This window comes from Amphiura filiformis, chromosome 9, assembly GCF_039555335.1.
Source record: "Amphiura filiformis chromosome 9, Afil_fr2py, whole genome shotgun sequence".
Taxonomy (NCBI): Eukaryota; Metazoa; Echinodermata; class Ophiuroidea; order Amphilepidida; family Amphiuridae; genus Amphiura; species Amphiura filiformis.
The window spans coordinates 16,845,007-16,872,006 of NC_092636.1; the positions used below are offsets into that span (position 1 = coordinate 16,845,007).

Sequence of the window (27,000 nt, forward strand, 5' to 3'; positions counted from 1 at the left end):
TGTATAAATATGCAAAAACAATACGAAAGCATTTTCTCACTGGGATGTTTAATTGGTGTAACAAATAAACACTATTTTTATACGTTTTTCATATGTTCAGTACTAAACTGGCGTGACTCCGACGACTTTTTATTGCAAAAAGTGTTTTGAATTTAACGCGCCATTCGATAACTGTAGGTTATATAACCAACTAAGCATTTCCTTAAGTTTAACGAAAAGAATTTTCTGAAATTCATGATATTACAACCTAAGGGTCATCGGTCACTATAGCATAAATGGTCAGTAACTTGAAAACATGTTAATCTACGTAGAGCGTCTTCTTATTCCGAAGTGTGACATCATGCCAATTCAAAGCAATTTCTGTGTTTACACTCAGTGTTCGCTCCCTTATCACTCCATCAATACACCTGCAAAACACGATATCCCGATAAGATTTAATCGACTTTATTATCCTTTAGCATGATTGAAATCGAAGCCGACCTTTCCCTTAAAAGTTAACTTACGTAAAGCAAAATTACGACATGCGTCGTGATACATCAGGTATGATGTAACTGTGAGAAATGGAACAAAGATGGATTAGGATATTCAGCGATGCACAATAATGAATAGAGCATCAAAGGAGTTAGGTGAACGCCCACAATGGCTGGATGTGATTGAAAAATCATTTTCAATTACTATGCGTGCCCCACGAGATCTCAAATTTCGTTAAATATAGTAACTCACAGTTTCAATTTAATCAATTTGCTACAAAATCATACATCAAATATGAATATCGTCATATTCTCATTCATTGTTACACACGCTCAGTGACAATTGTTTCTAGATGCAAATATGGAGCACAAAGATAGATCAAAACACAAAACGTCTACAATGACTAACGGCAATCATTATTTTGTATCTTGTTCCAGATCTTACTTAAGGTGGTACTACACCCCCTAATACATTTGTAACTATTTTTGCATTTTTCTCAAAAAAAAAAAATAACACACTGGTAACAAAAGTTATGTATATTATAGGGCAAGGAATCACGTTACTATACACTGGAATTTAAGTGACTCAAGACAAGCGGTACGTTATTTATGATAAGAAAAAAGGTACCGCTAGAATGTACCTCATTTCTTAACATATATAATGAATCACTTGTCTTGAATCACTGAAATTTCAGTGGAGTAATTGGATTCCTTGCCTCTATAACATACATAACTTTTGTTACCAGTGTGTAGTTATTTTGAGAAAAATGTAAAGTAAGTCACAAAATTTATCAGGGGTGTAGTACCACCTTAATATATCAACTTCTTACTTGTTGTCAATTGCAGACATAAATCCTGAAGCGGAAAATAAAATCCAACGTCATACATTGTCAAGAGGTTAGATTTTGACTTTATCCGTTTCACCAACGTAATTAATTTCTTATCTTATAACAAAACAGTAATTTATATCCATGCTTGAACCCTTTAACACCTTATCTCGCAGACAACGAAAATCGCGCCTTTTCGTTTTTTTTAAATAAAATTTGCAGTAATTCCATTTAAGGTTCTGCAGCTCAATGAGGTTGTAATAAACATAGAGAGACAATGTCTCCCCTGTGGGAACTGTTGCCTCACCTGTGGAATGTTGACCGTGATGATATTTAAGATTTGTATGCCTTTTTTGTCCTCTTCAAAGTTGTCTTCCCCTTCTCCTAGATGAATAGACGCTGCAGACGCTGCCACTGATCATGCAGATACACAGGTACGCTAGTAGCAGATCATGACTCAAACATATGTCAATTATTCTATCAGTTAGCAACCTGAACAACCGATTCTTTTGTTCTGCAAGGCTCACTCAGTCATTTAATGAGGCAATACAAACGATCGAAATTGGTGTTGAAATGAGCAAAATTTTGAGTTACACCTTTTCAGTGTAAAATTTTTTTCTCAGCCAAATGAAAAGCAATAATTTTCATTTTTTCAGTAAATGGCTGGAAAAACTATAATGCTTGATACTGATTTAAAAAAAAAATCCTGGTGTTAAACTTAGGGCTGAAATTCAGTCATTTAGTGTAAGATATTCGATTTTTATAGGCTTCAGCTCGGCCCGCGAGCTTTTTCTTGGATCAACCTTTTAGCTTTTCAAAGTAATATAGTTCGCTAATGAAGGATTTTCCCCAACTTTCTAAAGCACATCACCGTGAGCTATATATCATAGTTTTGTCAGAATTTCCGTTTTGATTTCACCATCTTTCACTGTCGGCTGAAAAAATTTCTAAATCAACACGTGAAATCTAAAGGCTAGTACTAGCATTTTGGATCGATATCCCTGGGTTTAATAGGAATACCGGCATGGCTATAGTGTTGCCAGAACTTCAATATAGCAAAGAAATTCCCAGACCTATAGCGCTCCTACTGATCATGTTTAACCAGAACACCCAATTGGGGATTTAATCGCTGGTCGGGCAATTTGCTTTCAATGAAAAATTGACCTGGATAACAACAAAGGAAATATCGACTATTTCTGTTGGTTGCTCTCGAGATAAAAGTACTCACCATTGCCTACTTTTACTTAGTTTGACATTTTCGGAGCATAAATGGAAAAAGGGTAAAACAAAAACGGAAATTCTGACAAAACTATAACATATAGACCCACACGATGTGCTTTACAGAGGTGGGAAATATCTTTCTTTAGCAAACTATGTTAGTTTGAGACGCTAAAACATGAATTCCGTAAAAAGCTCGCAGGCGAATTCAAGGCCTATAAAAATCAAAAATATCACACTAAAAGACACAATTTGATGCTTAATTTTAACACCAGGATTTAAAAAAAAATGTATATTCAAGCACCAAGTTTTTAACTGACATTACTGAAGAAAAAAAATATTGCTTTATATTTGACCGAGAAAATTAATTTCATAGCAAAAAGGTGTATCTCTGAATTGTGCTGATTTTTACATGTATCGATCGACTTTTAGCGCGACTAAGCATTTCTAAAGAATTGGTTGTCCAGGCGGCAGACTGCTATCAGTACCTTTCAGGTATTGTTTAGCTACCAGTACAGATCGATTAGAAAGGGGCGTGTGTGACCATGGTCACACACACCCCTTTCTAATCGATTTGCCCTGGTGGCCTAGTCTTACATTTCTTTTGTTACACACGACAGGAAGGTTTTAAGTGGGTGTATATTTTCAACACATTTACAACAAAAAAAAGTGATAATCCCGGTGTTCACTGCATTAGCACAAGGTTTTCGAGATTATGTGACGGTTTGCATCCACGAATAAAAATTCAGGCTATTGTTTAGAGGGGATCTCTTGCAAATCTTTGACCGGGATCTTTGACTAGATTAGTAAATCAACATCGTTAAGAATGGCTGGTTGTTGACATGATTATCGAAAATGTCGTCCCAAATATTTTGTAATTCTGAATATATAGTGTGATGCACACCGACATCGCCTGGCTAATAATTATTTGGTGCAGCAGAGACACTAAAACGAATACACGGGATCGATACACGTGAATTGCTATGCACGATTTTGATATCAGACGAAAATCTTCGGATACTGGGTTAGAAAATGATGAATATCTCCCGCAAATGATTTTTTCTCAAGAAACCAGATGTGGTCTCATACACTTGAAAATACGTGTTGAACAGATATGATAGTCGTTAGCGTGCGCTTTGAAAATTGGCCGTGCGTTTTGAACTCAAAATCTAACCAAAACTCTAATGTTATATTGCGTTGGTCCTGTATGGACTACATCGCGCAGCAGGCTATGTCTGCTGCACTCACTACTCAGTGGAGGCAGTATACCGTAACCATTGACCGCAATGTCGTATACAAGCTTACTCACACAGCGAGAAATCAATTACCCCGGTTATTGTCAGTAGCCTTAGTCAGGTCACTTCGCTAATTATGCATCTCATAAGGTCCGAATAAAATGGCCATGGGTGGCTGTGGATTCAACCTACCATGGCGATTTCTACCATGAAGATATCGGGGCGATGTCACTGTGTGATGTGCCCTGAGTAATTTAATTTGATGATTTATCTTTGTTTACAAAGTTACATGAGTGATGACATTTGGGGGGGGGGGGTATTCCCCTCTCAAATTGAGCAAAACAAGTTAAATCATATCTAATTTGGAATATTTGGAAACCCCCCTGAGGTTGTAAAGTGAAGATGACATCACGGGATTCCCCTCAGGAAATGATGTCATGTGAAAGGTTAATGTTATAATTAAGGCTTGGGAATTTCCAAGATCACATTTGGCTATTAATATTTGGGATTTCGCACTGCTTGATATATAAGAAAATGTAAACACAGTTTGTAGTGTTGATCTGGGCTAGCTAGCTAATATGCTTACAGTCCAATTCCTTCCAATTCCTTCAAAGAAAAGAAATTGCTAACCAGAATTAATTTAAGTAGTCAATGCACTACTAACTGCTGGTGTTGTCGGAGAAGATCTAGAATACGTCAAAGAACGTACTTCTTCCAAGAAAGGAAAATATATTCTTCTGCCGATTTGCTGAAGTCTGGTTAATGGAGCAACACAACTGTCAAAATAAGTGGGGACAACTGTATCGCAGTCCTGCTTCCTGAAGATATTGTGTGAAAGGTGGAAATAGCACCAAGTTGGGAGAAAGCAGCGCAAGGAGTTAAGTTTAGAGAAAGCAGCGCAAGGAGATAACGGTTTGGAGAAAGCAATGCCATTTTTGTATGAGGATTTCATACGCAAGGATATTTATAAACTCAACTGGACTTCCCTGATTTTCGCAGGACAAGTGAATAAGGATATATTACATCAGTCGTCCAGAACATTGCAAGAACTTTATGATCACCAAGAAGAAGAATGCTGGCTAAGTACCTAATAGTTAAAGGGTGATTATATTTGATTATTGTGTATGTGCATTTGTTGTCATATATTGTACCAATCATAACGTGCTTTGAATTAAAGACTTAGATTTTGTTAGCTTAATCAAACAGTGTATTTGTGTTGTGCATTCATATGAATTTGGGTAAAAGGTGATTTTGGCCTTGAGTCAAGTACGACTCGTAACAATAGGAAGCACAAAATGGTTGATGAGGTCTGACATAAGCTGCAAAGCATTTTTCGGGTTGAGAGCCAGAAAGCATAAACTCATAATCACCTGCTCCCACAAAATGAGCATAAAGTCGCCAGGACACTATAGAAGATACAGTCTATTAATCATGACAAAATTCAAATTAAAAAAATACAAAAGACATTGTGAAGGAAATATTGGTTTTTGAAGACCAAAGCAAGGATCCAACTTTATGCTCATTTTGTGTGAGCTGGTCATAGTGATTTACGGCTTTCTGGTTCTGAACCCTCGATTTAATGGAATTACAAATTACACAAACCAAATGAAAACATTACATTGTATATCAAAATAAAGTATACACTTTGAAAAATGTCACTAGATTAAACAGTATGAAGTATTTGGTCTAAATAATTTAGTAGATAGCTTGTCCTCCTACAACTGTAAAATCACTAGCGTGTGACCATTAACAAGGACTCAGTGGCATTTTTGTGTGCCGTGTAAAATGCAGTTGCGCGAAGTCAATTAAAATCACAGTTTCACCACCTTCAAGCAAAATGTCTTGCAGAATTGTTTAGCAATTGTGTGATTTCAATGAAGCACCAAGTGGAATGGCCCATACGATCAAACTCACGTTTGGACCCTTGAACACGTCAAATTAAATTTTAAATCTCTTTTTTTTTCACAGACACTCTCCTGTGCTTTGTGCATTTATCATGATAATGATCTTCCAAGATAATGCAAAATGGTAAAATACAGTGCAAAAGTGGAACAAATGGCCGAGAAGAGTGCAACAATTGGCACTTTTAGGGCTAAAAGGACAAAATTTGAGGTTAATTTGGTCAGAAATCCACGTTCAGGCTTCAACATGAAGACGATTGTATGGACCATCCCCTTATCAAAGTACCCCCCCCCCACCGGGATTTATGCCTATGTTTACTTTTCAATATGTTGGCTTAATGTTGTATGTTTTTTAATGATTGCAAAATGATGATCAAATAAATACAATCGTGAAATTACAACTTCAGAGATGACGACAAAATAAGAACTGGTAAAAGTCATTTGGAAAGCCACCAGGTCCTTTAGTTTTACTATTTGATATTGATTACAAGGCTGTGACAAACCCCTCAAAAATAGATTGTAAATCTTCCACTTACTTTATAAACTGTGTTCATTAAAACCACGACATACCCTAATGATTGTTTTATTATGTGGCGATGTACGTAAGTTGTGTACGTTCCACAGCGTCATCATCCCTATATCTTCGTGTCAAAAATTGCCGTGATAGTACGGCGAATCCTCTCGAATCTTCGCGATTTTGTTCGAGATAGGCCGAGCGACTCAGGCTAAGCATACCATATGCACACGATATGAGATACCACATAGCCTGCAACACAGTTTCTATTCTATGTTTTTACGATTTGCGCATGATCGAGTACCCCATATGATATTGCCATTACAAGAAAATTCGATTTTTGTCAGGTAAACCACAGGTTACTAAATGGAAATGCAATACACTAATTAGCGGGGATTGCTGTTTGCTGTGGATATATTTCACTGCATTTTATCCGTAACGATTTTAAAATCGTTCGTCAAAATTGTGATATATTAAACTGTTTGAGAATTACAATATATAAAGGAACACGTGTACAGAATATTAAACACAGGTCTATACAATGTACTATATCAACACACTATATCACTTTCTTTATCTGCGTCAATAATAGAATATTGATTTCAATCGAATTGAATACATCTCTCCATTTTGAGTTTGTACTCCACCCACTGAGCGATCTAGCGATCGATTTCTAGCCAATCAGATGGGACTCCTTTTCTTGCGTTCGGTGAAATACCAATCGCCCGTCGCTCACCAACGGAGTATTAAGTTTATATTTATAATATATGGTGTAGACACTGTGCGTTCTGCAGACACGCCACTTCCGTGAAGCCATTATATTGTTGACATTTCGTCAACTGCGCATATTTTCATTACGACAAGGCTCTTCCTTATATCCATTACTATAATTGAAATCGGCCTTCCAATTCCCCAAGATAAGCCAAGTGATGATAGTTCAGCTATTAACTGCGCATGGGTTGTCCACTTTGTTCCAGATAAAGTAGCACATCTTTTGATTACTGGATCGTTTGTTGGGTATATTATTCAAGATTTGAGGGCAACAATTACTTAATCATAAATTGTAGTTCTATACATTGAGATGAAGGAGCAGTTGGTTCGCAAATAAAAGTCTCTCAGAAGAATACCAACCAGTTCTCCCTCCATCTTTTCAATGTTCTGTTGTATTTTCACTTGCCTGAATATTTAATGACTTTTCATCTTTTGATCACTTATTTCCGAACCAAAGTATACTTGGCATTTTGCGCTTCCTAATCAAACCCACGTGAAATGTCCACTTCTAATTACTGCAGTGTAATTGCTTTAACACATTTACCCTAAGATGAAATTTATCTTTCTACACTCTAATACAATTTAATTCATTGCCATTTATTTTGTTATTCCACTGTTTCATCAGTCGGGTATCAACAACAATTGTTTTGGACTAATAAATTATTTGGAGTGGACAGCTGTGTTCTAGAAAGAAAATCAACTGATAGATTTCTGGGTCGTATGACAAGGTATCGAATTAGTCCGGTAAGCAATCTGTTTAGAGGAAGGATATGAATGATGAAATCCTTTGAGGCGATATTGCTATCGCTGAAACAAGTTGTGTCTGGGAGATTCCCATTTTGATCTGTATTAGCATGGTTAGTGTATTATGTAGCATTGTACAATCCCAAAAGATAGCAATGGAGTTTTAGTTTATCTGAATATACGCCAACTTTGCGTTTGAATAGTTGTCATTTATTATTACCAAAATAATTAAAGCCTTAGATATTTAGTAATCATATAACAACACTTTTAACAGTGCGGGAAAGACGAGTAATTTACAAATGTTGTTATTATTATGATCAAAGTTGAAGTCATGCAGAAGGAAGACGTATAACGTAATCTTGACATCAATTTGTACCGAAGCGGCGATGATGTGTCTTTTTAGGATGCGGTGGGAACATTAATCTAATGAGCGCTTCCAATGTCATGCTATGCTGGGTATGATCAAGAATAAGACGTTTGGTTTGAAAACAACTAATTTATGGCACAAAATCACATAGGAATATGCAGGACAGCTGCTTGTAACATTACTGTATTTTTTGAGATTCATAAAGCTTCCAATTTGAAAAACAAAACTTTGTTAAATTAAACGATTTAACATGTTTGTATTTAGGACCCCCTCTATTATTTCACACAAGGGAAAATGTCTATAATAGCAGACCAAATAAAATCTTTCAAAATCGTAGTTCTATGGTTAATAATTTAGGAGAGGTGAATAGAACGGCTACGAGCACCATGGGCGAGTAACATGCCTTTCGTGATTATAGCGCATATAAAGAAGAGGAAAGGGGAAATCGGATTAAAATTACATAGCATTTTTGTAAACACTCCATTTTAATACCGCCATTGTCAAGAGGTAGCATTCACATTTGACTTTATCTGCTTCAATAACGTCACGAACCTCTCTTCATATAACAAAACAACACCTGAGTAATTTATACCCACTTATGACTCTTGAACATTATCATTGATGTTAAATTAACTTTTAATTCTCGTTGCACTGGTCAAGTGATGATTGCTTGCACAAGACAGTCTTGTTCAAATATGATACCTGACAGCTTTTGTTTAATAATCCATGGAAGGTAAATTGCTGCTTTCAGTGAAAGGCGTCGCGAATCTTCAAAATGGCGATTTTGATTTACTGTAAGCCGTTATCAAAAGCTGCTAAGATAAGCAAGCTATTAACTAATTAAGGTGGATCGGAGGGGGATCATCGGAGCGGTGTTTGAACGCAAATATTCAGAGAAATAAAGCTGACACTCAAGAGAAATGGTATGAGTTGAATAAAGGAGCGCAGAACCTTTGTTTTGATATATTCTTGCTTTAACTCAAGAATCTCAAGACCTGTTGAAACCATGATTGATTTGCGATATTGACTGTCTGATTCCACGGCTTTCTGATTGTAGCCAATATTTGTATCCCATTTAATACCATGATTTGTTGTGAAAAATGAAAATATATCCCCTCGCGCATTGGATTTCTGATGGTAAAAACGTTCAAAAACAAATTTAATTTTATTAATATTGACAAAACATAATGCATGGTAAAAACGTTCAAAAACAAATTTAATTTTATTAATATTGGCAAAACATAATGGGCCAAAACCGGCGAGTTTTCAAGAGCTAACTTCCCCTGAACACCTTGATAAAATTAAAAAATTAAAAAACGCGTACCACATTGGATTTGTAATCGTTCGGGGGACATGAGACAAAACTATTTTTTGGCCTTAATTGTGTGTCCATATTAATCTTCCCCGTTGAACTGTCCTTGTTTTATTTTAATGGCCTACTTCTTTCAAGTGCCAATTCAAATTTCAGTATTTTCCCTTAAAATTGAAATTTAAAAGAGCTTATAATCTTAAAATGCGGTTTCGAGGTCAAGTTATGAGGCTACATCAAGCACTCGTAAGCTATGAAGTTGAATTCGTGCAAGTCGCAATGAAATGACCATGTTATTTTCAAAGTACTAACAAAAGCATTTATCAACATCAATTCATATACATGTAGTTCAGTGACTTATTATTTGCAAAGCTGTGGTAGCTTGCGATCTACATCTACAGGTTTGCTTTAGCCTCTGGAAAACGTCAATTTTTAGAACATATTTAACTTTGATCCAGATACTGTGTTAGTAACAATCGTTCTTCAGATTTGAATCTTACATATTTAAAAATAAGAAAGAAAGAAAGAAAACAATAAACAAACTTCTTGGTTTAGAATTAGAATTGCAGACGGACGATAGCGAATTGAACGCCAAAAACTCTGTTTTTGTAATAGTAGTTTCCCGGGAGTAGTTTTTTCTTTCAGTGATGTAGAGGTGGAATAGCGAGTGGCTGAATGTTAAGATATAGTCCAGGCAGTTATATGTCCAAAACAACATTCCGCACTCAAGATATCGATAATATAACAAAGCAGCTTTGCAAGATTCGCCAAAATGCGTGAATTTTGAGTGGTCAGATATTTGAAAAACAAAACAAAACATGGACACTTGAATCCTTCCGACCCCGGGGGGGGGCACTCAACTTTGGAAGTGACGGTATGTGCCTGTCAATAGGCCCCTCTTTTGAAGTCGACTATACCCGATGACCCCCTTTTTTTAAAGTCATACCCGATGACCCCCCTTTTTTTTAGTTGCGGCTACCCAATGACCCCCTTTTTTTGGTTGCGGCTACTCAATGACCCCCTTTTTTTCTAGATTTTCTAGAAAAGCATCATCAAAATGCAACAAAATAATGCCGAAACTTTCAAATGTTGCTCCATTTTTTCAAAATTATGCCGAAACTTTCAAAATTTTGCTCCATTTTTCCAAAATTTTCTACCCGATGACCCTTTTTTTGAAATCTTATACTCAATGACCCCCTTTTTTCTAAATATTATACCCAAATTACCCCCTTTTTATTTTGTTTGTACCCAATGACCCCCTTTTTAAAATAACGCTTTGTTACCGATAGGCCCCTACTTCGCGACACCGGTAGGCACATACCCGTCACTTCTAAAGTTGAGTGCCCCCCCGGGCTTCCGACCCTCTACACTGTACGTAAAAACAGTATGTAACCTTTAAGGAAAGATTCCAATTTATCTTAGATATTTTTAGTTTGATTACCTTACCGACTAATCGGCATGACCAAGTCTTTTTTGTCTCCACCTTGTTTAAATTAAACAGCAGGAACGAGTAGCCCCAGGTAATAACCACAAACTCATCGTTCTCTAAATTGCCAATCTTTTTTCCACAATCAATCACATGATGTCACAAGCGCGTCCGTTAACATCGGTCATTTTAAAGTTTGTATTTTTTTCATTTTACTTTGATCACGTGTTTACCCACTGTCGTAGTTTTTATTTAAAGATGTGCGTGAGGGAGAGGAGATGACTGTGTACTTCACAATGGCTTTCTGATTCTCGCTATTCACAATAAGGGCGCCGCCAGCGGTTTGCGATGTAATCGTGATGTATCATGGGAAAATGTCGACATCCAAGTCCGCGCAATACGAATATTACCATGCTATTACATAGGAACACGTGACAATATTTTTTAGTTTGTCAAAATAAACGTGTTACACGCGAATCGATACTCAATAATACTTAATAATGTGATTTGAAATGTGCACAATTAATTTTTTATCTACACTCTTATTTCGCCAATTAAAAAGTCTTAAACAATCTTAATCAATCTTAAACTCGTGTTAGTTACGTGGTCCTCTCGTCGAAATATTGGTTAAGGGCCCTTAATTTTCTTGTTGTTTAAGGCTCAAATCAATAGTTGGTTAAAACTTTTAACCAATAAATGCATATAGCACTTTAACCAGCTTCAAGTTTAAGTGCTTAACCAACTAGGTTGTTTAAGGTCTTTTAATCAATATTTGCTTAATAACTCTAAACAGATAATGATTTATATGTTCTATTTTATCTAAGGATTGTTTAAGAAATACAACTGCTTAATCAATTGTTGTATTGGATTTAATTATGATTGGGACTTTCTTTCTTTCTTTTTTTAAATTTTTTTATACTGAACCATAATTCATGATAGATTTGAAGTCATCAGATCTTGGTCAACTGTGAGATTCGTTCAAAAATACAATTTCATGCATAAAGTATTTTTTTTTTTTTTTATCAGTTCAACCCGCTATGTATCCGGGCAATGTATCCGAGTATAAATTAAAATCTAGTAAGGCTTTCTCTCTCGCATGCATTACGATACAATGCTAAAATACAATACATCAACGCTAATAAATTCACACACTCGATACGGTATCCAGCATACCGATACTTCAATGCATCTCGTCTACATTGTAAGCTATTGTGCGTATGCCCAAAACTGAACATCGCGGTACACACATTGGTGATATACATGTACCGTGCACGTATAACAGTACAGTACAGTATCGCTAGAATGTCAATCCCAATGACGTTGTTAAATCTAGCTAATGAACGCATCAATATACATCCTTTATGTCTCAACGATGTCTATGCATAACTTATCAAACGAATCTCGAGTTTGGTGCAACCTGATTGACTCAAACCTACCTATTTGAACGAAGTTTCAGGAGACCATAAGCAGCACGACCAGCATTCACTCGTGGCCGCCATTTGCTTTTGTCATTTTAAACAATAATTGGTTAAAATTCCGTGGCGCGCATGTATCGTTAAACAGGTAAAGTACAATTCCACTAAACATTACACAGTTTAACGCCTTTTAACGTAACAAAAAATAACCACCTTTATACGCTCGAGTTTAACAGTCTTTTAACATACGTTAAACTTTGCAGATTAAGCGCAAAATCACGCCTTTGAACATTAATTGTTTAAAAATCTTAAACCTTTCTTCTTATACTTGGCGACTGTTAACTGCCGGAACAAGAGTGTATCGATTTGCGTGTAATACCGTTATATTGACAAACTAAAAAATATTGTCACGTGTTCCTATGTAATAGCATGGTAATATTCGTATTGCGCGGACTTGGATGTCGACCTTTTCCCATGATACATCACGATTACATCGCAAACCGCTGGCGGCGCCCTTATTGTGAATAGCGAGAATTGTACAATAGGCAACGTTTTCTCCCTTATAATACGTTTTTAATAATTTAGGAGAGGTGAATAGAATGGCAAGAGCACCATGGGCGAGTAACATGCCTTTCATGATTATAGCGCATACAGAAGAGGAAAAGGGAAATTGGATTAAAATTACATAACATTTTTGTAAAGACTCCATTTTAACAAATGAGAAACCATAACTGAAAACATAAGAGAACCGGTTGAATCAGCAGAAAGTTTTACATAATACTCCTTAAGTGTGCCCATATTAATTTTGCTTGCTGAGGTTCATTTGTTCATAACCATGCTAATTAAAATTCGTCCTTGTTATATTTTGACGGCCTACTTCTTTCAAGTGCGTATTCATATTTGTAAGCATTCACCCTTACAATTGAAATTAAAAAAGAAATTCAATCTTAGAAAATAATAATAAATCTTTTTTTTTTTCGTGGCCTACTTTTTCAAGTGCCAATTCATATGTGCCTTTTGTAAGCTTTCCCCCTCAAAATTGACAGTTTAAAAAAAACTCTATTATTTTGAAATGGGGTTTGTAGGTCAAGTTATGAGGCTACATCAAGCATTAGTAATATATGAATTTCAAAATCGTAGGAGTTGGAGTAAAATAAATTCGGTGTCAATTTCAAACTTACCATGAAACCTATATTTTTCCTTAATGTTTTTAGAATACGCGCAAGAAAAAGGAAAAATCCCAAATCGGCTTTTGTGTGTATATTAATCTAGACAATCCATTCTAGAAAGAGATTTCTTTTTGGATATTGGCCCACTTATTACTGCATTATAGACCAGATAAGGCCAAGAAATATGTCTTTTAACCATTTTTAGTCCAAAATGGCCTTATTTGGACAATAATTAAAAACTAAGGCCTATTTAATGTAGGTATAAAATGAAAAATCAAAACAATTCAAGGATGGATGTCACGGTTACAAAAAACACGCAAAAGCCACATTTTGAATATTTTCCTTTTCTAAAAAATAATTATTTTCCAAATAAGTAGTTATTTGGGAATTTTCTTCAAATTTTCGCCAATAATTTTCTCTCCAAAAACTGTTGTTGTTATACCAATTATGTTTTTTTTTATCTTTCCGAAAATTTATATACCAACTTTTTTTTCCATGGATAATTGAAAAGTTACACTGTAAATGACGCTGCAACATCTTGAAACACACCAGATGTCATTCACTCAGTTATATGTCGGCCATTCCGTAATGCGCGTCTTTACGCCCAAACGATTTAAGTTAATCGTAGATCCATCTTTTACGCCCATTTTCGTGTTTTTTCTCTAGTACCATATTGGGCGTGAGGTGGTGGTGGGGGTGGGTGGTTTGTGAGGCCCACCATAGGTTTCAGCAGTAAAATCCCCGATTTTCATTTCGCTCTTGTAACATTATTCCAAGATACTTTTTACTTGTTAGTTAGTTTGAAATAGTCATTTCCTTTTATATTAAAAGAGACAATTTGGTGAAAATTTCATGTTCGAAAATCAATTTTGCCTATACTTTTGTACATAGCCAGAATTTCCCAATATTGCAAGAGTAGGCTCACATTATGACGTCATAGCGTTATTATGTGAGGAATGTTTAATACTAATTTTGATATCACTGGATAGAGGAGACCCATAGCCATTTTTATAAGTGTGGGAATGGCGATCAATGTGGAATGACGAACACCGTGATATCTGAAGACACTGGTGGTATACAATAATCACTGCATGGTGTTAACCATCTTTTCGGTGATCAAGTAAAATTTTCTTGTTCATTCTCTTGGGGATTAAAAAAAGCACATTTTTGGTGTGCATGTAATTTCCTGTGCTCAACATCTCTATCATGAAGGAGTAATGATGAACGGTAACAGGTTTGTCATTTTAATTGAACGTTGTCTGACACTTTATCTAAGCGTTGCTGCTCAGGTGTACAAAAGCCAATCATTCAACTATTGTTAATGTAATAATGTTTTTCTTTCCCTTTCCTTATCGGCGAAATAGGTTTGACACATGAAAGAAGTATTACTTCCAGCACAAAGCTTAAAATAAGTCTCTAAACTCTAGTTTGCTAATCATAGCTGTTTTGTACCTGGGTAACGTCACAAAATAGGTGAATGCCCTAATATTGATTTTGAAATTTGAGCCCTGCATTAGCGGCCACTTTGGTTTTGTGCAAATAACCATTATCCCCTATCTTATTTGCTTGTTTGTCCATTTTGGATATGTTGTTCAGGAGAGTGTGGTCACAAACAAGCAAACACATTGGTGTTCCAATTTTGCCTAGGTGCACCCACCTAGGGTGACACTTATATTATACAGTATGTGTTCACCATTCCACACTTTCCCCTATTCTATAATATAGCAATACATTAGTGTCAGTTGTGTGGAGTGCTGATAACCTCGCAATAGTTACTCCAAATTAATGTGGAACATATTATACCATTAAGAAGAGAGAGTTCCATGAAGTCACTTGAGAGAAAATTACGTTACCATTCAGCATGTTTAATTCAAGTAAATTAAATTAAATTCAATACAATTCAATTCAATTCAGTTTAATTACTTAAATTAAGTTATAATACTAATGTTCAATTTATCATCCAGGGAGATGTAAATAAAGGAGGGTCTACAAATTATGTAATCTTAATGCATTTTCTCCTTCTTCTTGTTCTTTGTACTTGCTAAGTGACGCACACAGCTATAGATGAGTTGACATGTGTTTAAATTTGATACCCCCTCTGTTGATCTGAGATCAAACCTGCCAGACACAAAACACTATAGTTTACATGGAGAAACTTGATTTTGTTTCATTAACTTTGGTTACAAAAAAATAATACTAAAAATGTTATTAATTTTGTTTACTATGGTTTGCCATAGACACTTCTGTGTTATTTTGCCTGGCTTAAAACAACAGAGGGTGGTCTGAATGTAAACATGTGATATCATAGATTTACTCATCTATAGTGATCATGAAAAACATTTGGAAAGACAGCATCATGCATTTCTGCACCAGCTGCATGACGTAGGAGAAACTTCCATATGGCCCGGTCCTTGGTAGCAACTTCAGCTTCTTCCACAGACCACTTGTGCCAAGTCTATCCAAGTCCCTTTGAATAACATTCTTCCAAGTTGTCCTAGGGCGTCCAGCTCGTCTCTTTCGGTCTTTCCATTGGTGGGATTCCAGAAGTAGAGTTTTCTTGGAATGAGACTCTCATCCATCCTGAGCAGATGACCAAACCACTGTAAGCGGCGCTTTCTGATGATGGTGGTGAGCTTCTGCTGCTTTGTCAGAGATCTTATGAAGCCGTTGGCGATATGCTGAGTCCATGATGCGGAGAATTTTCTTTGGCATCTCATATATCAAATGCATTTAATCTGGACTCATCTCTCTCAGTGAGAGTCCAGCATTCAGAAGCATATAGAAGGGTAGAAAGAACGCAGGCATTATATAATTTCATCTTGGTGTCTAAATTGATATACCGGTCCTTCCACACCTTCTCAAGTTCTTTAAAAGCACCTGGTGCTTTGCCAATCATATGATTGAGCTCCTTGACATTTGATCCATCAGCACTACAGTATGCTCCCAGATACTTGAAGTGATCTACAACCTTAATGAGGCCTTCATCTCCCATTTGAACAGATGGTGCTGAGTTCAAACTACCAAGTGACATGATTTACGTTTTCTTGAAGCTCATTTTAAGTCCTAACTTTCCGGCTGTTTCACGGATGGCTTCAGTTGTTTCTGTCATCTTGGCGTCAGCATAGTCTAGATCAGACGGCTTTACCTCCGGGTACCTCGAGCTTCACCTAGGTAGAAAGGTTATACCTTTCTTCATCTACGGCTGATTTGATTACGAAGTCGATGGCAAGCCCAAAAAGCAGTGGCGACCAAATGTCGCACTGTCTTACACCGGTGACTATACTGAAGAACTTGGAAAGGGAGCCCTCTGATTTGACCGCACATGTTGTGTCATGATAAGAATTACTTATGATGTTGATGATCTTCATTGGGATTCCATAGATGTGCAGGATTTCCCATAGAGAAGGTCGGTGAACTGAGTCAAAGTCAGCCTTAAAGTCGATGAAGTTAATTAGGCATGGCAGCGGTTGGTTCAGACATTTCTCAATGATTTGGTACAGGCCGAATATTTGATCCTGGTATGAGCGTCCCTTTCTAAAACATGACCTCTACCAGATGAAACATGTACCAAACTTGCGCCACTTTTGTATTGTAATGACATGTTTAGTGTTCACCACTGAAACCAAGATCAAAGTCGGACAAGTGTTGTCAAAGTAACGGCGACGTTTCTGTTGTCCCTTCATTTTGAGAGCAAAAATAATTTCGGTGGGTGAAATAGTCATGTTAAAAATTTATAATCCAACATTTACAATACTAGTAGTTAAAAAGGTAGCTCACTTTACCTATCATTTGCGATTTAAGACATGTCGGACATGTTTCGTATGTATTTTGTGTTTATTGATTTTAAAAAACATGCTTTTAGACTTTAATATTCATGTTAAGGGTACACGATGTATTGTTGGTCGATTTTTATTATCTAATTCAATATATTATTGAAAAATAACTCTTTGATGTTTTGCTAAAGTTCATTCTACAAATCATATACTTTGATAACTTGCTTGATTTATTGTTGTTAATGAGTGTTGTTATTTCAGCTTTCTTTACAGCATAACTCAAGAACCAAAGTATATCTGTGATATTTGAATTCTTCTACACACTCGCTATGAAATGATCAATGCAATCTTTCCCAAAGCTCATTGCCATTCGGAAGATGCTCTTAACTACCAAATCAAAACAGTTTTAAATAATTGCTAACCTTGACACTCCAAATAAAACTAGTATATCACACTTACTGGCTTCCATACATGAGGCTGGTGAGCCATTTTAGTAAGAAAAGGTCGTTATGCTAATTTCGACTCGGGAATGCCAGCAATCGATCGGCCGTGAGACGATAACGTTGGTACTCATCTCACCAACAAATTATGCGGATCCTAGGCTGCAATTTGATGACCATAATCACTGGTAACTGATGGATACCAATATTGTTTTACTGTTGTATTTCTAGCCCTGACACACGAAACAAACGTCAAATCCTTGTTTCTTCCCATTTTTTGTTCTTTCAAAAAGGCTTTTCTATTACGAACATACATTTTATAGTTTGTCGGTATCTATAATCCCACCTAAGCTGTGTGATGAATATATTTCCAATATTTCCAATCATTTTACCTATGTTAACGAATAAGATGGCGTTTATAAAGATGTATACTAAAATCTGATACAGAAAAAGAGTGAAAATGGAAAGGAAATCACTGTTGACAGCACCCGAAGCCTCCTAATCAGGGAGCTTAACGTGGTTATCCAATTTAAATCTTTTCCCGCGGTTATTATTAAAATGTGTGAAAAAAAACAATATAAATGATAACATTCAAATATCGGGAACGTGTTGCTACTAACACATGTGAATTGATTCAAAGTGAAATCCATGTCAAATTTTAATTTACATTTATTTGAAAAATATTAGTCCCAAGATACCCCAGCAAATATTCCAAAAGTATGCCGTATCTTCAAATTCCAAGATAAAGCTTGCTGTCATGAACCTGACTGTAACTGTATTCACGAGTCTTAAGACAGGAGTACTTCATAATTAAATACGCTAGAACTTGACCTGAAAACCTAGTTTCACATTCTTCATCGGTCTTTCTTGTGAAGATGAAAGTGTTCTATTACAGGCAATACATGTACAGTGTGCAAAAGAATTAAGGTACCAGTTATGTTCACCCTGTTTCTGCTAAGTAAAGTAAGATATGTCAAAATCAAAACAAGCAGCAAATACCTCGTTAGGTCTGATTTAATGTAAGACCTCATTTGTTGAAATTGATTGAGAATTAAAGGATCATGCTAGTTTTCATGTGCTAATGAATGGAAAGCACGGAGAATGCTTTATGTAAAAATCAATAGGGTTTGTAATGGAGCAAACAACAACTTTGCATCGTCCTGGGTTTTTTGGATCACCGTGTCTTCAGTTAGGTACAATTCCTACTTACCTTGCGCACCCTGTGTTTATGGTACAACTGTGGCCGTACACTACGAATGAGCCGTAAAGTTGGTAAATTGTATTCTGAGTTACAGTGTACAGTGTGTGTGAAGGTCGTATTCATAGGTACCTCAATTGGGCGCGACATGTATCTCACTTGAACCAATCAACAAAAATGAAATGATAAAATATGCAGCTTTTACCGGCTGGTTCCAGTTATCTGTCTTTGTTTAGGATATACAGGGGTTACCATAACTGGTAGCTTAATTCTTTTGTGCACTGTATATGAATTTGCACTCGAAAGTAGAGCACTAGCACTTTACATTAAGTTGGTGTTCAAACGTAATCGTAAATTAAGGATGCGTAATCCTACTATTAAAACTTCACGTGATTTCTGGACATAAAATTACTCAGAAATAAAGATGACGTCATATAGATTTAATCTTCACTGGCGATAGAGCTATAACATAATACAAGAAACATAATGAAAATGTCAGTATTTTATGCAACATGCATTGCACAAGATCAGATCCATTCGCCAATGTAGAACACTTTTATTTATATCTAGCGTGATAACGGAGTTCACGACAACGAAACTAACCTTGTTTGTGCTTATAGGGCCCTAGGACAAACTGTATACAGCGCCCGTTCTGAATTTGTCAATGACAGAATGACGTACCTATTATGCATCATTAGAATATACTTAGTAGTTAGTAGAATATGTAGTTACTAGAAAATCTGGATAACGTAGTTCACGCCCTAAACGTAGTTGCTTCCATTTATGATATTTCACAGCCAAGATGATATATCGGAGATTTTTGAGATCGTAAAATTCAACACTATGATAGGTTTTCTGCTGACCAGCATTGTCCTGGAAAGTGAGATTGATTATTTAAATTTCATATCAATATAATGCCTGGAGAATAATACTTTATAGGACTTTGGTACATTTACTTCATATGATAACATAAATTGGAATACATTGAACAATATAAAGTTGAGACCTTGAGCAATGGGGAGCGAGAACGTTTGCATTGTTATGGTGTTTTGAGTACACCTCGCTGAGTTCTAACAGACTAGCAACATTATGTATGGAATATATAAAGACCTGAGCGCAAGAAGACCGTATAAAGTCCATATTTGGCATTTTGTGATATGATCGTTTAAACTTTTTAAAATAAGATAATTTGGAAACCAAAAACGCCATACTATTAATACTTCTCAGGTACATGGTTATAGGAAAGAAGAATCATTTTGTATATCAACCAAGTAAATATCTGTAATATTGATCGATATTGATCGATTTATCCTTTTTGGACTTTTGGTCTTCTTGCGCTCAGATTGAAACAAAAGCTTTTAACTCAAAACTGAATGCAGATGTTGGAAATATTTAACCAATTTATGAGCAATTTGACACCTTGTTTGTTGAATTTGAAGGTTGTTTTAAAATTTAACCTCAGTTGACCCTTAACCGGCAGAAAGTATAGAAAAAGTTCCTGGACCAAAGAACGGTAAAAACTCAACTGGAACCATTTAACTTAAAATTGTAATGGCTTGGTTAGTTTTGTAGAATGGCTCCATCAATGCCTGGTTACTTCGCAAAAGGTAGTAAATCTAAGCGATTTAACACTCTATGCATTTTTAATGAATATTCACATGATGTCAGCATCTAGAGTGATTGTACTCAATTCGAAAACAAAGATTCGCCGTGTTGTTTTAAATTATTAAACATTGATGTATTAAGTTGCAGAGCTTCATCTTTTCAATATCAGTGAGAATAGTAATGCAACGTAGGAATGCAACATCGTGGATGAAATAGGAGCTTATTTGGTACACATTTGAATTAATTTGACAAACGTGAGACATAAACTTTTGAAAATCACGTGGAAGCGGTAGATACTAATAATTATGCATGAATCATCAGTTTAATGGAACGATTGCATATATGAAGAACAAATATAAATCCCCCAAGAAACGTACTATGATAGTGACAATACCCGAAATTACCCTATAGACAGAAAAAAAACTTCATATAGAAGAAAGGATGAAAGCCTTGATCAAGGCTATAAGAACTTGGCTTTTAAAAATCGATAAACGTAGTTCCTCAATTTGCTAAACATAGCTTTTCAATTCAATAAGACACGTAGACCTAGTTTTTCACATCAAAAAGACAAGGTTTAGATACCTGTAAACTTTATTTTTCGACCGAGAATTAGTTTTCTTCAAAAACTTAGTTTTCAAATTTGATTAACGTGGGTACCTCAAATCCATTAGAACATAGCGCTATGTGGTGCTGTTTGAGTTAACATTTTGTTTTACTATACGTTAGTAGAACCAATGAGTTTTGGTATCCTTGCACCTCAAATTATAAAACTAGAATTGGTTTCATTTTTTTTCTATGCTTCCCAAGAGGGGTCGAAAATATGTAAAATGTGTTCTATAATGTTGCAAATCTACTTTTATTCCTCTCATTGCTAGGAATAAAAAGGTCGATTGTTGTATTGCACTAGGTTGCTTAGTGCAAGAGTAATACATTAAATTAGGTTAAATGAATATCTCATGCACAGAGGCCAAATTGTCTAAATGCACCGATTCAACCGCGTCTTGTCTCAAATATTGCTCCTCTCGACAAACGAAATAGGAAAATTATTTCTTTGAGAAATGTATAACCTCGGAATCGGATGAAATGATGTGTAAAAGATTATGCATGTACAAATTTTTATTTGACTTTGGCTGCATTAACGCTGAACACATCTATTTGACCCCGCAAGAAAACCTCATTTGAACCCATCTCACTTAGGCAGTGTTGCCGATACCTAACAAGCAGTGAGAGAAGCACAAAGGTGTGGCGAATCAACAATTGACCTTCCAGGTCGAGCCAAATGTCCTACGTCAGCTACGTTTAGCCAACGGAGAGACACTTCATTGATAACCCATCCAAAACTTATTGATGTATGTTACTTATGGAGGTTATGCAGTAGAAGCGAAGGGCTTTCACGTGTACCAGCTCAGTAAATCAGCTTGACATTTCCATAGTATAGTCTAGCCGTGACAGAATCAGAGCTCGAACTACACTATGTTTGGCTTCTTTGTCCAGATGTCTACTGATACGTCTTACGTTACGCAAATGAAAATTTAGAGAAGATATTAAAGTATTGATGTGTGGAGTCAAAAACAATTCCAAGATTGCGGACTGTATCTAAGGAAACCATGATGTTATTATCGACTTTGAGTGTCTTGGCACATTATAATGTATTATGGAGTGGCCCATTTTAACAATACAATGACTGTCTTTATAAACTGATCGGCAACTGTTGAAATCAAAAGCTGGATTATACTACCCCTTTCAAGTTAAAGTCATCCAAAGACTTATTTTAGCTCAAGTGCTGGAACGAGAAGAGGATTAAATTGTTTTTAACGTATTACATTTAGGGATGGATTAAAGATTAGTTGAATCAGTTCTGCTTCATAAATAGATTAAATAGATGGTCACCGCGTTTTAATTTCAAACAGTTTGTCAAAACTAATACCGTTTAATACCTTAGGTAGATTCGGCAATATCATAAGTACGTGGGTGTATAATATGTCCAGTATTACATAGCCCGTGGGTAAATCGGTCATTAATCTAAGGCTTAATAACACTAAATAACGGCAATAACATATTATCAATTAATTTAGCATAAATAAAATTTATACCTTAAGGTACCACATATGGTTATTAAAATCTTCATTTTACACTTTAATGAAATAAACATTGACCTTATTTAGTATCTATATTTTCAGGAACGTTGTTTGTGTATTTAACTGGGCTTCTCCGTGACCATTTGCCCATCGTGCAAACTCTAGCTATATGTTTATACGGATATCCCGATTTGTATTTATTTGTGCACAATAATTGATAGATTTTCAAAATCCTATCTTTTCAAAGACCATATTATACCTAGCAATCCCCGGCTAACTGTTACAGGTATCAGCTAGTGCAGCAAACAGAAAAGGAAGAATCTACAGCTCCATCTGGAAAAAGACAAAGAAACATCACAAACATCTTGTTGTTGGTGATTTCAGTGCTAGAATTGGCCAGGACAGTCACATAATCTCACCCAATGGTGATTGGACCCCATTGTTACTACGGCGAAACAAACGAGAATGTGGAGCGTCTGGTGAATTTTTGCCAAGAGCTTAAGATGTTTAGAAATCGCTCTTGGACCTTAATGCATCCTGGAGGCTCCACATCCCAGTTAGATCATAGCCTGATCAACAGTAAGTGGATGAACTCATTGCCGAATTTTAGAGCCTACAAGTCTGTAGAGCTGGATTTTGGTCATCGCATACTCAGTGTACTACTTACCACCAGTCTTCGAACCACCAAAGGGTAGCCATACAAGATGCCAAAGTACAACTGGAAGAAGTGAAAAGATGCTAACACTGAGACCAACTTTCAGATATCAGATTGAGCTTTCAAACCATTCTCCAGTACTCCAGCGCGACAATACTTCAACACCAATCACTGAGAGGTACGATCTGTTTGAGAAGGCTGTCGGAGATGTGGCCGAGAAGGTGACGAGCGAAATCCATGTGGAGTGCCCAGCTGGGTGTCAGACAAAACTCTGAAGCTAAGAGAGGACAGAGATACTGTGAGAACCAGGCAGTCGAGAGAAATCTGGAGTTTGAATGAGTAATACAGATTTGATACGAACTTGCCTCGTTGCAAAATCTTTTAACCCTTCGTAACTCAAATAACCCTTCGTAACGTTACGAATACCCAATACTAGACGTAACTTTACGAAGATTCACCTCACCTCACCTCACCTCACCTCAGGTACCATCCTCATCATGGGGGTGGGTTGCAGCCAGTCTTGTGATGAGCCTCCATTTGCATCTGTCTTGTGTGGCTTGGGTCGCAGTGTATGTGGTCATTCCCGTCCAGGATTTTATGTTTGATTCCAATGATGCCTCTGTTACCTTGTGTTTTTCCTTGCAACAGGGTTCTAGCAAGGTTTCCTGCACTGCCTCTTGCTACGTGACCAAAGTACTGTAGCTTGTGTTTTCTCACTGTTGTCAGGAGTCTTACTTTTGGATCGATCTGGGCAAGAACCCATCCATTGGTGTGTTTGTCTTGCCAAGTGACGCGCAAGATACGACGGTAGCACCACAGTTCAAAGGCTGAGATCTTTTTGGTGTCTGCCTTGTGTTGTTCAGTGTTGTTCAGTGATTGCCTTTCTCATGATGATCTCTGAGTACACATTAAACAGGGCCGGTGAGATGATACAACCTTGTCGTACTCCTCTTTTGATTTTAAACCATTCAGTGATTTCTCCATCAACTCGCACTGCAGCTCTCTGTGTGCTGTATAGTGACTGAATAAGTGCTACTATGTGTCTGGGAAATCCCATATCAAGCAAGGACTGCAGCATCATCTGATGGCTGACTGAGTCGAATGCCTTTTTGTAGTCAATAAAGGCTATGTAGACTGGTGTGTTTGTTTCCAATTTCTTCTGTAATATCAACTGTAGGTTGAAAATTTGATCTCGCGTTCCCCTTCCTTTGCGGAACCCTGCTTGTTCCTCTGCAATTTCACAGTTCATGATGTTCTGTATGCGGTTCAGCACGATGTTCAGCAAAATTTTGCTGGCATGTGAAATGAGGGCAATTGTTCTATAATTGACACAGTTGATTAAATCACCCTTTTTAGGGATTGTGATGAAAACGGATGAAACCCAGTCTTCTGGCCACTCTCCTGTTTCCCATATCCGATTGCAGATATTCCAAAGCATCTGCCGGCCTGCTGTCCCGGATGCCTTCAGGAGCTATGCCGGGATACCATCTATTCCAGGAGATTTGTTGTTTCTCAGCTTTGAAATAGCTTGTTCTATTTCCTCCAGGAGAATACTGGGCTCACTGGTGCTGGGATTTACTTCAATGATTGGTGGTGGGTCATGGTCTGTGTTCTCATATAATTCTTCAGCAAATTCTCTCCACCTGCCTTTGATTTCTGCGGATTGAGTAAGAAGTTTGCCATCTTTGTCTTTTATGTTTGAGTTCCTTGTGGCGGTTTTTCTATCAAAGTTTTTGGCTGCTTTGAAGAATTCACGCGAATTGTGCATGGCATTGTATTTTTCGAGTTTTGAACACTCCTGTTTAAGCCACGAAGATTCCCTGTAGTAAATCAATGATACTTACGAAGGTTACTGTTTGTACATGTTGTAAGTGAGTTTAGTAAAATGGAACTTACGACTCGTCGTAAATTACGAATCATTTCGAGACTTACAATGTTTAGTGAAATGGACCTGGTTATTTATTTAGAAGCAGATGCTAGAAGCATAGTTTTATTAGTAGCTCACCAGTGGGAGGTGGTGTTTATCACTGTTGGTCCCCACCTCGAGGGAGTCTTGATTATAAGAGGGCCGAAACTCCCCAAGACAGGTGGCAATCAACTGATGATCCCGCTGGTGAAAGCACAAGAAAATTACCATCTTTGGTCTTTGTGTATATTTAACAACTTTAAAGACCATTTATCATTGACCATTTCATTCTTTTAGAATTTTCAATCAATTTATAAGTGGAGTATAAGATGAATATTTAGCTTTCAAGTTCTTGACGTCATACGTTGCCAGACGCATATCCGGTTTCGGTATTACACATAATACATTGTAATAGGTCAATTGATATCGTTTTAATTATTAGCTGGCTGCTGTGTAGATCCGTGAAAGATGAGTACACTTCACGATGTGTTGAGTGTTTCCTTTGACAATATTTGTAATTGTCAACTCTTTTCAAGAGGACACTTGGCAATATTGTTTTTGTAGCCAAGGAAGTACTTAGAGAAATAGTACCCGATAAAGACAAACGAACGAACACGTGTCATTGTGTGATATATTCAATATATAAAAGTTCATACTAAATTTGAATTTAGATATTTGTATACAATGATACCCTTGCGACAGGAACAAATTAAAAAAAGTAAGGGTAGAGAATTTCTGTATTCATGATATTTGTTGAAGCCCATTTTTGCTTAAGTGAATTTTCAAATTATAAATAAAGGTAGTTTTATTTTTAGAAAGGAAATCGGAGGTCAGAGGTCAGATTTGTGCCCAGAGCAAAAAGAAAACAACAACAAAAAAAAAAAATTTGTCCCTTCTACTGATTCTATACCTGATGTGATCAAGCAAAATCAGTTGGAAATCATATTGTTTTGGAACTCTTTAAGGGGGTACTACACCCCTGGTCAATTTTGTGCCTATTTTTGCATTTTTCTCAAAATTTATAGCACATTGGTGACAAGTAAGATATGTATATTATAGGGGCAAGGACTACAACTACTGTACTAAATATTCAGCAACTCAAAGCAAGTAGTTATTGATTTATTGATCAAATACGGGTTTTCTCTCATTTTTGACTGTAACTCCACAACTGTTGTCTGTGCTGAAATAAAATTTCCAGTGCAGTAGTTGTAGTCCTTGCCCCAATAATATACATATCTTACTTGTCCCAAATGCGCTATAATTTTTGAGAAAATGCAAAAATAGGCATAAAATTGGGCAGGGGTGTAGTACCCCCTTAACTGCTCACATCTTTTGAACTGGTTGTTCAAATTCAATGGTGTTTTCTTCCAAATCACTATGAGACATTTTTCCGTGAAAAAGCTGGTTAAAAATCCGTGAAAATCTGTGTTGAATCACAGATTTTTCAACCGATGACAGATTTGTGTCTCCTATTGATGTAGCTTTGCAAATGCTGTTTACAATAAGAAACTGAAAATTGAATATGTCCGACTTCCGAGACAGACTGATTTGGCTTGATCACACCACATATTATGTTTCGTTCGAGTTTTCTTTCCGTTAGCCAAGGGCATGCTCATACCTTCGGGCGGCGCTCAATGGACAAAATTCATAACACCTCAACATTTCAGGTAGTACTTTCATACGCCCATATGCACACGCCAACCTCACTATTCAAAATCGTACGAACTGAACGTCCGGGCAAGGCAGAATTTACTAAATTTGTCCGTTTTATATGCAATTGAACATACGAAGAAAATTTAGAAGACATACTTTCCTTTTGTTTGTAAGAAATCATCATAATAAAACAACGGTAAAGTGAGGAAATTTGACGTTATGTATGTGAGCAGTTACATACTAGTACGTGCTGTCTCTCCATTGATTTGTGTGAGATATCACCATATAATAAAACATCTTTTGACATAAACCTGCGAGCCTATAAA

The 27,000-nt window shown here is 36.5% G+C and overlaps 2 protein-coding genes across 2 annotated transcripts; both read right to left on the bottom strand.

The window, feature by feature from the left end:
* Nucleotides 1–16,079: 16,079 nt before the first annotated feature.
* LOC140159997 (uncharacterized) lies at nucleotides 16,080–16,397 on the bottom strand. Its single transcript, XM_072183264.1, has one exon. The coding sequence runs from the start codon at nucleotides 16,395–16,397 to the stop codon at nucleotides 16,080–16,082; it is 318 nt and encodes a 105-aa protein (XP_072039365.1).
* Nucleotides 16,398–23,974: 7,577 nt separating this feature from the next.
* Nucleotides 23,975–24,364, bottom strand: LOC140159999 (uncharacterized). The gene has a single exon (XM_072183265.1). It carries the CDS (start codon nucleotides 24,362–24,364, stop codon nucleotides 23,975–23,977), a length of 390 nt encoding a protein of 129 aa, XP_072039366.1.
* Between the last annotated feature and the right edge of the window lie 2,636 nt (nucleotides 24,365–27,000).